The sequence below is a fragment of the Chelon labrosus genome (assembly GCF_963514085.1).
Source record: "Chelon labrosus genome assembly, chromosome: 22".
Classification (NCBI taxonomy): Eukaryota; Metazoa; Chordata; class Actinopteri; order Mugiliformes; family Mugilidae; genus Chelon; species Chelon labrosus.
In genome coordinates, this window is record NC_140355.1 from 19,110,603 (window position 1) to 19,126,385 (window position 15,783).

Consider the following 15,783-nt stretch of genomic DNA (forward strand, 5'->3'; position numbering starts at 1 on the left):
GATGGCCTGGTCCGAAATATCATGTATATTTGCATTTTGCATTTGCATTATATGGATTACTGGGAGCCTATGCATTACTTATCTGGGATCAACATGGCCTCTTTTCAATGCCGTTAGGTGTGTTTGGTCTGCAGCAATGTTCAGGTGGAGGGAAGTATCAACAAACTTAAAGTTATAGTGAAAATAAATAAATAAATAAATAGCTGCTTCAAAAGAATATTGATTTAGAATAGGTTAGGTATGGATCTCACGTCTTCCAGTAAGTTGTAAACTTAAGACTGCTTCACTACATTTAGCTTTTAAATGCGAGTATACAGTTTATGAAAAGTGTTTTGGTCTTTTAACATAAATTACTTCTAGTTTTGAGCACTTTAAAAATCAATCCTTTCACACACAAAGATGAAAAATAAGTAAAGCAGTTCAAGCTACCTTGGCAGATCCAAGAAAATTACATTTACCACAGTTTAATGCAGTTAATAATCTGAGCACATACCTGTGCTGGTGTCTTCAGCTTCAACCAAAGGGGATCCCACGTTTGCTGCCTTGTTTATATGTCTCCTGCTGCTTTTATTTTCAATAATCCCATCATAAAGATGCTTTAAATCTTGAAACTTCTTGCTCTTCAGGTACCACCTCCTCCTACTAATACCACACCGGAAGCAAAACAGACTAGCTAGCAGTTAGCCGCTTTTCTTACAGAGAATTTACATATCTTTTATAGCTTCCTGCTGTAGATATCTTCCTGTATAGCCAGTTTCGCTTTTAGCTAGCTTAGTTTCTTTCGTCTTAATAGGAAAAGGCGACTTATACAAACTAAAGGCAAACAACTGCGACCGTTTTTGGCAAAAGGCTAATTAAATGACAGCTAACTAAATCGCTGTCAGTTACCAATTAGACGTTGCGCATGCGTATTGGATTTATTTTTTTAGCACATGCGCACTTGATCGCGGATGAGAACGTCTAGCTAGCTAAATGCAGAAAACTATTTCTACAAAACTTATTCAAACTAGCCTTTAAGCTTTAGTACATCACACCAAATTAAATTATGAAAAGTTTACTTATTTATTTATTATTTAATTTATTTAATTTTATTTATATTTTGTACACAAGCTGAGGTTGACCATGTTATTTTTTAATACCCCGTGTTTTGACTAAACATAGACATTTAGAGCTTTGTAAATGTGGTAGCTATATGTTTCAGACCAGTTCATCTGGATTATATTTCAGTGGTGTGCATAATGAAGCAGCCAGGAATGTATGCAGAATAAGAGCATCATCGACAAAGAAGCAAAACGTTTTAAACAGATGCAATATACCCGAACGACTAGAACAACTTGCCTACCTCAGCTCCCATTCACTCTAATCTAATTCATTAGGCTGAATTTGCAAGGTGGATGATGAAATAAGAAAAAGATTTAATCTATTTAATTCTTAAAGTCAATAAATGTAATTGATATGGATCCTAATATAATCAGGAATTACTTCAGGGCTCCCTAAAAATTACATTTAATAAAGCAACATTTAATAATGACTGGGGACGTATTGGGGGGTAGAGCATCGACCCTGTTGATCACAGACATCTGCTCTTCTGTCTAAAGTCGAGACAGCAACGGAGACACAGGTGGAGCATATGAAATGTATTAAGTGCTGTCAGGGGAAGCCTGGAAGCTCCAGTTGAGGCGTTTCTAATTTTAGCCTCTCCTCGAGAGACAGACTTTTATTGTTGGGAATCTTTATAGCCATAATGGTCTCGGTGTAGTCACAAATGTTACGGCCCAGAAATGTGGCCACGCAACATATCACGTCCATCCAGTAGTGATATGATTGCAGCACGGCGGTGCAGTCGGACAGGAAATCACTGACATTCACGCACCTAGTCTGCCACCTGTCACTGCTGGCGACTGAACGGGCAGCTCGCTAACACATCTGTTTACACTGCTGGAAAGAAATGCTGCGCGGGGACATAAACCGAAGCGACATTTGGCCGATCGTTATATTTATATTCAACTAATTTCCTGTTTGACTGCATATAACCCGTCCATAAAAGCCCCATTAAATAGAGTGAACAACAAAATACTGTTTCAAATTCTTTAACGGTGCATTTACAGTACAGTCATGTCTGAATATATATATATATATAACACATTAACAATCAATTAACACATCTATGTACAATACAACCCATCACACAGCACGGTAAGACATAAATCTCTTTTGTAATAAATAAATAAAAGAACAAATTATAACTCTATATACATGGTACTAAAATCACATCAAAATACTGCCACTGCCTCATTCTCCTATATTATGAAGCTACAACAGCAATTAAACCAGTTCATTTTTTATAATGTCTGTAAAAACATCAGGAGACGATTAAATCATTGGCACACGGGTCTATTTACAGGACAGTGCTGATGGGAGATGAGATGTCAACGTGCTGCGTGAATATTTGATATGCACGTAGCATGTTTACATATTTTGCAGTCTTAGCATGCTAATATTAGCACATTAGCGCTAAGCTCATTGTACAGGCGAGGCGGCTTCTGCAGGTATTTGCTCATAAATCTAAATTTTGGACAAATTAAATGTTTGAAAAAGTATCACCAGACGTATTACAAATACAATTTATCCTGAGGGGATTATTAATGTTTGCAGCAAATGTCATGGCAATCCGTCCAGTGGCTGTCAGGACATGTCATCCTCAAGGGAGCTTAAATGTCTCCACGAAATTGTCTTCTCCAGGGATCAAAGTTGTGGACTGATTGTTCAAATGGTTAAATGAATAACTGCCTGAAATGATCTGAGCCAGCACGTTTGTCCTCGTGTCCACCGTCTTCCAACTTCATTTTACATTTGGCAGGAAAAGTTCTCAAGTACTCAAAGGATTCTTCTTGGGGGGAAATTTCTACTCCCTGACATATTAGAACAACTGCGACATCTCTCTTTCGAAAACCCATGCCTCTGCTTGCTTCTTTTAACAGGGAAAACGTGCTTCAGATAACAAGAAATAAATTACGCCTACGGGCGGCCCCGTCTGAGAAACGCGGCGCTGTCCTCATCTTTCAGCTCTAATGTCCCGCGCTCCACACTGAGCTCGTCTTGTAAATAAACAGCACCTGTCTGATGAATGAAAGAGGGGCCAGTTTACTCCGTGGAAAGACAATTGCCCACCGGAGAAATGCAGCCTGCTGTTTCACTTATATGCGGCGTGTGCTTTTTTTTTTTCCTCCCTCAGCGGCAAATTTAATAAATATAGAGCTCGAGGGAGGAGATGTGTGGGAGAAAGGGAGTGAGGGGGGAAAAGGGGGGGTGGTTGAGGCTGCAGGATGCAAGATAGTCAATATATGGGCACACACAAAAAGAACAGAAGGAGACATTGAACACCCAAATGGTGCCTCGAGCTAAGGTGCATGACAAATGTGAGAAAGAGTTTGTTTTGTTATCTCCGTTTCCAGTAACTCCTCACTTTACAAAAAAAGAAAAATCATCTTTCAAAGATACAAAAAGAAATGGTTTCTGAAGCCGTCACGATCCAGCCCCGTTTATGTCTTTCACCGAGAGCTGCGTCGGCTTTTTCAGAGTTTAAAATGTATCTAGACTCAGAGATACACAATGGTCTCCTCCCTGCCCTCCTCCCCGTCACTGTCGGTCTCCAAGGAAACCAGCGCACTTAGGTCCAGCTGAGGGTCACCGGGCTGCGGGGGATACGGGTGGGCTCCGCTCGCCATTGACGACCAGGTCTCCCCGTTGTAGCCGTGATCTGAGTGGGCACAGAGCAAACAAGCAAACATTAGATTAAGTCTCCGTGTGGAAGAAATCCAGCTATCGGTAAAACGTTGTGACACTGAGCGGCGAGAGTTCATCATTTAGCGAGCGCTGATAAATAATCACCAAGATGGGACTTGTAGCCACATGTTTAATGAGCTCGGTCTAATTGTTAAGCCCACTTATCTAATCACTATTAGCATATAGATCAACCACAGCTGCTGCAGCTCAGCCTGCTGCTGCTGCTGCTGCTGCTGCTGCTGCTGCTGCTCCCTCCTGCACCGGAGCAAGAAAATGAAAACAAAAACAGGTTTTCCAGCTATCAATCATGCTCCCTGTACATGGGGCTGTCACTTTTATCATTATCTTTGTCGACATAATCAATCGTCCAGACTCAATGACACCTCACGGCTGATGGTTCACAAGAAAAGAGGAAGATCTTAACAAGGATTCAGAACATACGGTCTGCAGAGGCACTATGATATCCTTATATCACATTAAAGGGTGTCCCCTTCAAGGACCAATAAAAATATTATTCAGTCAGACAGGATGTGTTATTGTGGGCGGTATCAAGCCGAGTGTCTGCGGCGTGCCTGCGTCCTTACATTGGTGCGCACGGTGCGTGCCGTCCAGCATTAGGGCAGGTGCGCTGTCATGGTAACAGATGGCGTGAACTATAAATTGCCTCATTGTGTCCCTGCAGGAAAGCGTCTCCGTTTGATTAATTATGTGAGTGTCTGTTAGAGTAGCTGTGTTAGCCACCACATAGGCGTGGCCTCTAGATAGATGAGACATCAGCGCGCTGCCGGACCGGAAAAACACTCGATCTCCGTCTCACAGCTTCATCCGTGAAGATTTTTAGCATTAATAATATGTTGAGATACGGACAGCAAACGCATGCAATTCAAAAATTCTGTCTATACCAGTTATATGCAACTACAGGACAGAAATACTATCTATGTATTAAGAATTATATACACTAAATCTAGCAACATGCTAATCAGTGTCAATGAAAGAGATTTATATGATTTTAAAACAAGATGTTATACTGCTATCCCACTTTGATGTCGTAAAAAGACTGCACCTACAATTTAGCATTGCACTCTATATTATAATATTGTTTGATTCATAGAGGCAGTAAACTCCGCAATGTCGTGTTTTTTAATCGCATGCATTCTTTGATTGCCTACATTGCCCATAATGCAACTTGGCTGCCTATAGTTCGACCAGTGGTGTTTTTTTTTTTGTGTTTTAAGCTAGCAGAGAAAACATTAACTCATGTGTTAAGATGAACAAAGTTGCAGGTTTCTCGAAGAGCGGTTTCAAAGCTCAGTGTGCTGGATGCGGCCGTCGCCATCTTGGCAGAGGTAACTGCTCCCGGCTGATTCAAAAAACAGGGCAAGAGGTAGAGCGTGAGTGGAGTCGAGGTGGGAAGGTGAGGCCAAGGCGGACAGCTAGCGGCTTGTGAGGCCACACACCTGTCACTTGGAACTTATTTATCCATAACTGTAAATCTAAGTGAGAGAGTTATATAATAAGTTGGGCTAACCCCAAAACTGTTTTTGTGCCTGTAAGGTTGGATAGTTTAAGAAGGAACCTTACCATTTATTTACTTCTAATTCTATTTCTTTTGTACGTATTGCAAATCTTGTGTATTGTATCTAGTATATTTCTTATACTGTTGAATTTAATTTAATTTAATTTATATATTTTTAAACTGTCTTACACCAATTTTTCTTTTTACTAATGTGTTTTTTTTTATGTGCAACTGAACTACTGTGACCAAGCAATTTCCCTTGTGAATCAATAAAGTCTCACTTTTGGAGCCAGCCTCTAGTGGTCATTTGTGGAAGTGCAGTTTTGGCACTTTCGATACTGGCTTCAGTTTTCAGCTCCGGAGATTCCTGCTTGGTAAAAGGCAGCCTTGAGCTACTGGCCTGAAGCAGAGGTGCAGAGTGAGCTATCCTTTGTAGTTGGAGAGCTCACAAATTGAAATACCAGAGTTACATTTGTGAGTCATTTGTCAACTGACGTGTTAACCGATTGCTTCATTTGAAGCATCTAAAAACATACAACGAATGAAAATAAACAGATACTACTCGATAATTAAGATAATTTAGGTAATTTCAACTGTCTTACACCAATTATTCTTTTTACTATTGGTTTTATCCACAAGCAATTTCCCTTGTGAATCAATAAAGTCTCACTTTTGAAGCCAGCCTCTAGTGGTCATTTGTGGAACTGCAGTTTTTTTGATCACTTTCGATACTGGTTTTAGTTTTCAGCTCCAGAGATAACTGCATGGTAAAAGGCAGCCTTGAGCTACTGGCCTGAAGCAGAGGTGCAGAGTGAGCTATCCTTTGTAGTTGGAGAGCTCACAAACTGAAATACCAGAGTTACATTTGTGAGTCATTTGTTACCTGATGTGTTAACCGATTGCACAATCATTTGAAGCATCTAAAAACGAAAACAAACAGACAGATACCGCTCTATAATTAATTTAAGATAATTTGGGTAATTTCAACTGTATTACACCAATTATTCATTTTACTATTGGTTTTATCCACAAGTAATTTCCTTTGTGAATCACTAAAGTCTCACTTTTGAAGCCAGCATCTAGTGGTCATTTGTGGGACTGCAGTTTTGGCACTTTCGATACTGGCTTCAGTTTTCAGCTCCGGAAATTCCTGCTTGGTAAGAGGCAGCCTTGAGCTACTGGCCTGAAGCAGAGGTGCAGAGTGAGCTGTCCTTTGTAGTTGGAGAGCTCACGAACTGAAATACCAGCATTAAATTTGTGAGTCATTTGTTAACCGACACGTTAACCACTTTTTATAGGGTCCCTTCAATCATTTGAAGCATCTAAAAACTTGAGTTTCGGTGTCATATCTTTAAAAACAGACAGATACGATGCTTTTTGAACTTTTTTGTCTGCAATAATGCCGGTGAGCAGCAGCTCCACTCTCACTTCAAACTGTGGAACAACCCTGAATAAAAAGAAAGACGAGGCAATATTTTCTACGTGCAATAAATATAATAATCGCAGCATTAAACTGCCCAGTGAAATCGAGTAAATGCATCATTTTTATTGTTCTTTGCCATTTTTATGTTGGTTTGCAAGACACAGACACACTTCCTGCCCTAATGGGACAAAGAAATTCAGTTTCAGCTCACTTTACTGTGCAGTCTGGTGCTCTGTTACAAGCCACAAAGCAGGTTTGTGAATCACGGAGGATATTATACAAGGTCTGAATTCTCCACATACTGAAAACTGCACCAGTTTCATCTTTCTGTTCTCCCACGATCGACTTTTTGTGCGATGTTTCTCGTCAGAAGAAACATCGCTCGCGAAAATTCCATCCGACTGGTTCCTTGGGCTTTACATTGTGCAGGGGACAAATTATGGAAATCCGCTGAATTAAAAAAAGGGTGTGTTTGCGTGTGCATGAGAAGAAAATCCTCACATGCCCAGGTGAGGATGACAGCCGAGCTCATATTTTGATCCGTAGGACTGACGGAACAATGCGTGATTTGCATTTGAATGGGAAGAAGGGACAAGCAGTTTCTGAAGAAGAGACGCCAGGTTTCTCCACATACCAGGTAGCGTGTGATCGAGCTCTTACGCGTTGTAATTGAGCTCTTAAAAAAAAAAAAAACAAGATTGCATAACATGAAAAAGACTCCTAATCGAGGTTAAAATCAAGCAGGAAATTTACGCGAAGATTTTTATTTACAGGCTAAGATCATTTAATCTACTCTTATGGGACCCTCTGAGGAATGCGCTGTGAGTGGTCGACTGTATCCACCCCAGGCTTGTTAACAAGTGACTCAGGTTGCACTGGGGCTTGTGTGTGCTCAATAATGAGGAAAGGTTAATAAGCGGATCAATGAGGAAGAGATTGCGCTCGCCTTCTGTAGCCGGTAAACAATACCAGGAGCTCTGCATCGGCCCGCAGTTAACACTGACCCCATTATAACAAGGGCTGAGAGACAAGTCGTCGAACGCAAACTGCAATTTTCCCCCGGCTGAATATCAGAACGGACACGTATGGATCAGGAATGGGGATGGGCAAAATGTGAGAATAATGTAGCCGCCGCCTTTCAGGGTGAAAAACAGATTAATTTGCGTGCACCGCATCTCTCACTTCCACGCTCGCGCCTCCTCCTTTCGCTTGATGCGATGACAAGTCACGCTGTAATGAGTTTTGTAAAGATTTTTTTTTTTTTTAGATCAATGTCCCAATCAGTCAACCATCGCCTATGAACTGTGATTCACATGCCGTTGTCTGCCCTGCCAGTCGATAGATAGAGAAGCCATTGATTTTCTTTTCCTCTGGCAGGCAGGCAGGCAGGCAGGCAGGCAGGCGAGGGCCCTGCCTCTGTGCTGGTGCAGGTGGAGGTGGAGGTGGTGGAGGAGGACGGGTGGCTGAGGGGAAGGACAGACAAGGCCTCACCAGGGATACAGCCTTGGGAGCATGGCGTCTGTTTGTGTGCACAGCGCTCTCTCACAGACATGGGTGAAACCGATGCAAGCACCGGGTTTGTTTACATTCTCACAGGGAGCAGATTTTTCATTTGTGTTGACAGACTGATAACACAGCGCACTACTGTCCAATACAGCAGACACATTAAGCCATGTAATACTGCACCATGAGCAGCAAGATACGTATTCTAACATATTAAACATAACGAGTAATGAAATTCAGTAATTAAGCTTCCTAACGTGACCTTGAATCTGATAACTCTGCAGGATGGGTTCCACCTTAAATTTGTTCTTAAAGGGGAACTACTGTTTTTTACAACCTGGGCCTTATTTCTGGCATAAAATACAATCATTTACTCACCCATCTCAGTCGGGAGATATATATAAAACTGCGTACATCCATATAGTGGGAGTGACTGGGGCACCCAAAGACAGCCTCTAAATAACGCATCATCTGCCGCAAAACTCGTTCATTTCACCAATATTTTGTTATTGTACGCTAGTGCTATTCCCCGTTGAGTCCGGAGTCATCTGTTATCATCTGAGCGACGCACGCGCCCGCGACGGTCGATTTAGAGGCTGCGTTTCGGTGCCCCAGTCACTCCCACTATATGGATATACGCTGATCTAATTATCTCCCGAACAACTTAAAATTACACAAAAGTTAAATGGGTGAGTAAACGACTGTATTTTATGCCAGAAATAAGGTCCAGGTTGTAAAAAAAAAAGTAGTTCCCCTTTAAAGTTACAACAACCATCTTGTTAATTGATCAACTGGTCAAGCAAAAACCAACAAATGGCTTTTGTATCAACCTCATAAACTGCAGTTCCTCAAATTGACTTAATCCCCATAGCCCTCTATATTAAAATGCAAAACTTTACAGCAGAAATAAAAGTGTTTTCAGAGTGGTACAAAAAAAAACGTAGAATAAAAATGGTAAATTTCTCCATTCATGTCAACTGTACAAGATTGGATTTAAATTAAACCGCATCAGGTTTAAATTACACCGCTAGCCGTCTGCCTAGGTCTAAGCTCCACTGAAGCTCCGCCCCTCTGCCTATTTTTCATTTCAGCTTCAAATATCGCACCTCGTGAATGGCAAAATGGAAAGTTTGCTCATCTTTACATACAGTTGATAGTTTAATCTAATGAGTTCCTGAGAAAACTACCATTCTCGTCCTTAAAAAAAAATATATTTAAATTAGATTACATGTGAATTTTAGCAGCCCAGACTGGTTTCTTATGAACTTCTGACACCTGTGACGATGGCTCACAAGCACACTCTGGTTTACTTTAATGGGTAACAAGCCAAAAGGATCAGGTGAATGTTTGCCGGGGAAAACTATAAAATGTCACTTAGGTACAAGAGAGACACACATTTTTTTAGACCGGAATATATATAATTCGCAAAATGATAAAATAAGGATCGTTGTTGTTGTGGTTGGTGCCTGCAGGTATTATAACAGCAGGTAACTACAAAAGTAAAAATATTTGTTTTTATGAGGGCGTTGCCGCCATTCAGATTGTGTTTTGTGCTTCAAACTTTCCCTCCATTGCAGACAATCAAACGTTAACTTTGAGGTTATTCTCACCGCTGGTTGCGTGCTGCAGGCCAAGCCTCCCTGTAGGGCTGTAGACCCACTCCTGGGAGTCTGAGTGTTGGCTGTGGGGGGTCGTAGCCATCGAGGGCTGTCTGCTGTTGGATTTGGCCAGCAGGGTGTTCAGACAGTTGTGCGCGCTGGGGTCGTTCCTTTTATGGCGGCGATTGTTGATGCTGGCGCTGCCGAACGCAGCCTCGTTGACAAACACGGAGCCGTTGCCGGAATGGTCTCTGGACTGACTCTGTCCCGAGTCCTAAAGGAGGGGAGAGAGCAAACGGAACAGTTTAAATTCACGGTTTAAAAATGGACAAGAACAGTGAGGGCTAGACATTCAGATGAAGCCCGTGTTCTTCTTGCCCGGATGTTGACGGTTGGGTGGCGTCCACACCTGTGAAACCTTTCATCAATGCACCTTTGAGACGCATTCATGCATTAGCATGAGGGTGCAGGAAACACATTTAATAACATAACTGGCAAAAAGAAAAAAATATGTAAAAGCCTCTTTAGATCAACTGCTTTAAAACAGAAACGGAAAAGAATTCAAAAGGTGATTTATAGATCGTTTTGGATTTAGTTGTGCAGGGTTTGAGCCTCAAACTCAATATAACGGAAGTGAAAGAAGTTTCATCCAGTTCCATCGTGTTTTTTTGCTGCTGAATTTATATAATTTTTTACGTTTTAATCCAAATATATCACTGTATCTGCGCAAAGACAAAACTCTCAGAGAAAGACGTCTGAAACCTGAACAAATACGACTGCTAAAACGTAAAAAAAAAGCATGAGAAGACTCAGGGAGGGGTGAGTAGGACATGTTGACCCTTTGAAATATGGGGGAAAAGCGTCGCTGCAGATTGCTTAGAGCTCCATCTCCTCCCTCCCGTCCTCTCCCACCATCCCCTCTCTCTCTTGTCCCATCTTCACGTCAACACAGCCTTTGCTCCGGTGTGTGGAAGCTAATTAGAAACGACCTGAGAGCCGATGTGTGTGTGCGCGTGTGTGTGCGCGCCATTCGATCCGTCTCCGACCCTGTGAACTGCTGCCTCTGGCTAAAACATTAGCAGAGGAAACATTAGGACCTCCACTGCCTCTGCACGCTTTTGTCAAACCGCTGCTATTAATGCGGCCTCCGCGCCGACTAAAATAGATGAGTGGAAATAAATAAGTCCGCCACAGCCACCGCAAAAATAAAAAGGCCGGGAGAGCCTCATCGCGTCTGGAAACGCCCACGGTGGTGTGTAAATTAATGAGGGAGCGAGGGAATATCGTAACCTGAGTCTGCTCACTTGTCTGTCCATTCAAGAGCTCCCCGTGTGTCTTTTGAAACACCTGCTGAACCAAGCATCTGCTAGATCAGCTTTCGCCGCCGTTCCGTGTGAGACGAACCGGGAGTTAAACGGCACGCGGAGCAGCGGCGTCCTTTGTCCCGCACGCCTTCCAGCTGCAGGAGGCATTTGACTGTAGTGCCTTTTTAAACAACGTGTCAATAATTTAAGGCCTCTCGAACACGACTGATTGCTTTTCTCGGGCGGCGCGCCTCTGGTTTTAATTATTTTGTCTTGAGCTTTTATTTGCAAAAAGTTTAATTATCATCAATCATTTAGATGTTTATTGGTGAGTGGAGCTGCTGGAGCACTAAGACAAATGGCGCTGAAATTGCTCTCATTATCGCAGGTCATACATCAGGAGGGGATTGAGCTGCTCCGTGTAAATGAGTGAACCAGCGTAACTAACGGCTGATAGCTGTCTGAGAAACGCTTTTTCAACAGAGACTTAGTCCATAAATACAGAATATTTACCTCCGCTCAGGGTCAAGAGCTTTAGTGAGGAGCACCACTACAGTTATTACCTGCTGCCCATCTAGTGGGATGACCATGTGGGGTATCACGGTGGGCAGGCTGCTCTGCCGCCCGTGCTTCCAGGTCTGGAGCACCTTCTGCTGGCTTTCCAGACGCTCGCGCTCCCTCTCCACGCTCCTCTGGCCCTCCCTGAGCCGCTCCAGACTCAGCTGGTACTCCTCCAGCTGCTCATCCAGATCTTCCCTCTCGCGCCTCAGCTTCTCCGCCTCCAGCTGGCACTGCCTCTCCCTTTCCTCGATCCTGCTCTCCTGCTCCACCTGCTGGCTCTCCTTCGCCTGGCACTCGCGCTCCCAGCGCTCCTTCTCCTGGCGGAGCTGGTACTGGAGCCGCTGGGCCGCCGCCACCTCCTCCTTCCGCTTCTCCAGGTTGCGCTGCTTCTCCTGCTCCTGCAAGGTGTTGGCCCGGATGCTCGGGAGATGCAGGCGCTGGGCGCGAGGTGAAGGCCGGCCGCCCTCTTGGAGGAGGAGCTTCTGGATCTCGTAGCAACTATCCTGGATGGTCACCGCAGCCTGGCACAAACGGTGGGTATTGAGTGTTAAGAAGGTAAAGCTCAACAACCGTTTCCACCGCATTTGCTAACCAGAATCGATTTGAATGGCAAAATTTCCCGGAAATAAGGGTCAGGCTCGACTTTAACGCCATCCCTTTACGAGAGGAAAGGAGCCTGCAGCTGCTCGTGGAGCTGCGGTTTCTCATTCACCAGAAGCTAAACAAAACTTTGAATATGAAAATCACGTTCACGATCAAAACCTTGAAGCCTGCGCAGACGGGCAAGAGTGAGCGCACTCATATGTCACATGCAAATACACGCATGCTCTATATACACAAATTTACATTTCATAAAGGGGAGCAGTGTGTGAGCGAGCAGTGAAACAAAAGACCCTCCTATGTCTCGGAGCAGAAGAAGATCAGTGGGACGAGCTCCTGTAGCTCGCCGCCTTGGGCTTCAAAGAGCCGCGCAGAGTGCTGGCTCTCTGTTTACTGAAGCAGGAAGTGTGCGTGTGTCTCGCTGATATAGCGTCTGTTCATACTGAGAACAGAGGTTTGTTTGTTTGACTGTATATGGAGCAATGAACTCACCTGCAGACTGTACAGTAACTGTGTCAGGTTTTGGACGCTCTGAGCAACCTGTGAAATGAAGAAAAACACACAGAATGCAAAGTTAGTAACTGCTAAATAGTTACACCGATCAGGCACAACATTATGACCACCTTTCTAATATTTTGCAGGTCTCCCTTGTGCCTCCAAAACAGTTGGGACTCATCAGAGAATAGACATGGGCCTTCTGAGGGTGTCCTGTGGTGTCTGGGAACAGGATGTTGTCAGTGGGGGGAACTCTGAGGGGAGGGGCCTCTGTGGATCGTCCCACAGATACTTGATCAGTTTGGGATCTAGTGAATTTGGAGGCCAGGTCAACACCTTGTGCTGTTCTTCATGTTTTTTGAGTGTGTTTGGGAGCAGATTGGAGCCACAAGAGCGTCTCAATTTTAAGTTGGATCCACGCTGCATCTGCGCCCCCCGGAGGCCGCACGCTGCCGCTGCTGCTCCACCGCGCCGATCAGGAAGTCGTTTAATAGAAAATGACTCCCAGGTCTTACTGGAGCAATTTACCTCACAGGTCACAAAATAGCTGCAAACAGTAGCAGGACCGTGCCACTGTAATTGGAACACGTCTCCGCATCCATTTTTAATGCGGCAGCACGACTGGGAACTAAATGGACTTCCTTTATTACGAGCTCATCAATGATTCATCACATTAAGAATGAAACGTATTTCTAATAGGCTGTGCTGAATTATTAAAACAACAGTTGGCAATCCTGAGCCACACATCTGTAAGGGTGAAGGAGACCTATAACGACCTATAACACCTCTGTAATGCTACTGTAAATCCACCATCAGAGCTGCAGTAATGGGTGAAACCACTGCACCAAATAGACACATCAATATTTAACTCAGAAAATCTCTATTGATGTTTTGAGGGCACACAAGGAGCTGGAGTTACTTTATAACTGTACCTGGAGGCCGGCGTCGTTCTTAAAGGGTTTCTGCGAGTCAGCAGGGGACTGAGAGGGACTGAACGCCTCGGACCACCCCTCGCCGCTCTCAGGGTTTTCAGGTGAGGCGGACTCGACGAGTGCAAGAGGGCTGGCAGGAAACACCGAGTCCGTGTCAGAGTCCCAGCTCTGAGGTGATGGGGAGCAGGCCTTGGACGACAATATGGCTTTCAGGTTCTCAGCTGTGAGACAAAAAAACAACACAAATGTGAGACTAAGTGCAAGTGTCTCTGCTTATTAGTTCATTGGTGAGAGTCAGAAAACTGTTACTGAATTTAGAAATGCTCAACAAAGGTTAGTAGAGATCTCTGCAGCTTTTTTTTTTTTTTTTTTTGTGTGTGTGTGCATAACGTCTCACCCTCTCGCAGAGCCGCAGCCAGCAGCACAGCAGCCCGGGGCAGCTCCTCCGAGTGCGGCTGGACCAGCAGTCGCGTTTCAACCAGCGAAGCGTCCGTCCTCCCACTCAGGACGGAGAGCTCCGCGTAGATCTGCAGCTTCTCCTCTAGGCGAGAGCAGATCTGCTGGTCCTGGCCTGCCAAACTCTCTGATTCAGTTCAGAGGTGAAGGATTGTGCGTTGTTAACTCGGGGGCTTATAAATAAATCTAATACCACCATATATAATGCATATGCTGTAAAAAAAAAATAAACAATACCTTGTAACTTCTGGATCTTCTGAAAACGAGCCTCAGCCGCTCGCTTCTCCTCTTCAGATTCACTCGCGTATTCTTCTTCTTCCTCCGGACAGCTAATCGGAAGCAGCATTGAGTAAAAATCTGAATATGCAAATCTCATTGTGTTGCTTTTCCTCACATAAATAAAAAAAAAAACAACAATAATTCCACTCACCTTTCCACGGCCTCTCTGATGAGCCTCATCCAGGTGTTTCGCTCGTCTTTGGACGACGTGTGAACCTCGTACATCTCCGGCCCGGCGACTGAGGCGCTGATCAGAAACATCCCTCTCTCTTCGTTTGCTACTTCCCGAACTATCAGCTTCTGCAGCGCGATGACCGGAGGCTTCTGGTCCTGAAGGGGAAACATGCAGTCTGACTTGGCATGTGTTAAACAGACGCAGTTTGTGCGTGATTAATTACTGCATTGCCTACCACAGTGGCAAACGTGTACTTCTGGTCTTTTTCCTGCAGGAAGATGAGTGTGTCCGTGAGCAGGAGGGCCAGGACGTCTGTGGAAGTCAGGACAAGCAGGGAAACTGTTAAATCACCTGCCTCGTTTGTCTTCTCCCTGCGGAAACCGGCGCCTTAAATAAGCCGCTGACCTTTAAGCCGACCCGTGGCGGTCTTCAGCAGGAGCAGGCCCTCGTGTCTGAGCGTCTGCCCCGGCCCCACCATGTCCTGCTTGCGGAAGGTGTGCCCGTTCTTCAGCTTGGCCGTGCTGCGGTTCTCGATGCGGTTGCACACCTCCTGCAGCCTCTGCTGCCGCTCGTACTCGCTGACCCTCAGGTCCACGGCTGCGATCACCTCGCGGATATGGGCGAGGGCTTTCGCGAGGTCGACGTGCTCCTCCGTTTCCCCTGAGGGATGAGGGCAAAAGAACACATGTGTATTTGAAACTGACATGCGGCATATTGTGCGGTTTTCCTGCAGGCACTTTAGTTTAATTGCCATACCACCATGCAGCCAGCAGGGGGCAGCAGAAGACTAACCTTGAGTGTATTGGAGGATCCTCTCCAGCAGCACCGGGTACTTGGTAATCCTTTGAGTTACCAGCAAGATGCACTCTGGGATCTCTCTCCGCCGCACCAAAGAGTTATTACCTTGTTGCTTTAAAGAGTAATATCAAAAATTATAGTAAATTTGTCAACTGTAAGTGACATTTATTAATTTATTGTGCTGTTTCTGGTGTTAAATACCTTAACGAAGCTCTGGAATCTCTTGTTATGCTGCTGGAGCTCTTTAAAAAAGCTGACGGCTTCATTGTGACGACTGCAGAACTCTCCATAAACCTGCTTCATCTTATCTCCATTCTCATCTGAAAACTGCACAAAGCACAACCGGTGAGGTGACTC

The 15,783-nt window shown here is 44.4% G+C and overlaps 1 protein-coding gene across 2 annotated transcripts in view; it reads right to left on the bottom strand.

Moving 5' to 3' along the window:
- Positions 1–1,800: 1,800 nt before the first annotated feature.
- The window catches only part of arhgef28a (Rho guanine nucleotide exchange factor (GEF) 28a), a 43,390-nt gene continuing 29,407 nt past the window's right edge, over positions 1,801–15,783 (bottom strand). For both annotated transcript variants that reach the window (XM_084572538.1, XM_084572537.1), the window contains 12 exons: positions 15,628–15,753; positions 15,421–15,538; positions 15,034–15,288; positions 14,864–14,940; positions 14,605–14,783; positions 14,412–14,503; positions 14,116–14,301; positions 13,719–13,939; positions 12,784–12,831; positions 11,694–12,212; positions 9,839–10,100; positions 1,801–3,760 (listed from right to left, as the gene is read on the bottom strand). In XM_084572538.1, coding sequence (XP_084428664.1) covers positions 3,600–3,760; positions 9,839–10,100; positions 11,694–12,212; positions 12,784–12,831; positions 13,719–13,939; positions 14,116–14,301; positions 14,412–14,503; positions 14,605–14,783; positions 14,864–14,940; positions 15,034–15,288; positions 15,421–15,538; positions 15,628–15,753 — 2,244 coding nt within the window. In that variant the 3' untranslated portion in view covers positions 1,801–3,599. The remainder of the gene's footprint in view (positions 3,761–9,838; positions 10,101–11,693; positions 12,213–12,783; positions 12,832–13,718; positions 13,940–14,115; positions 14,302–14,411; positions 14,504–14,604; positions 14,784–14,863; positions 14,941–15,033; positions 15,289–15,420; positions 15,539–15,627; positions 15,754–15,783) is intronic.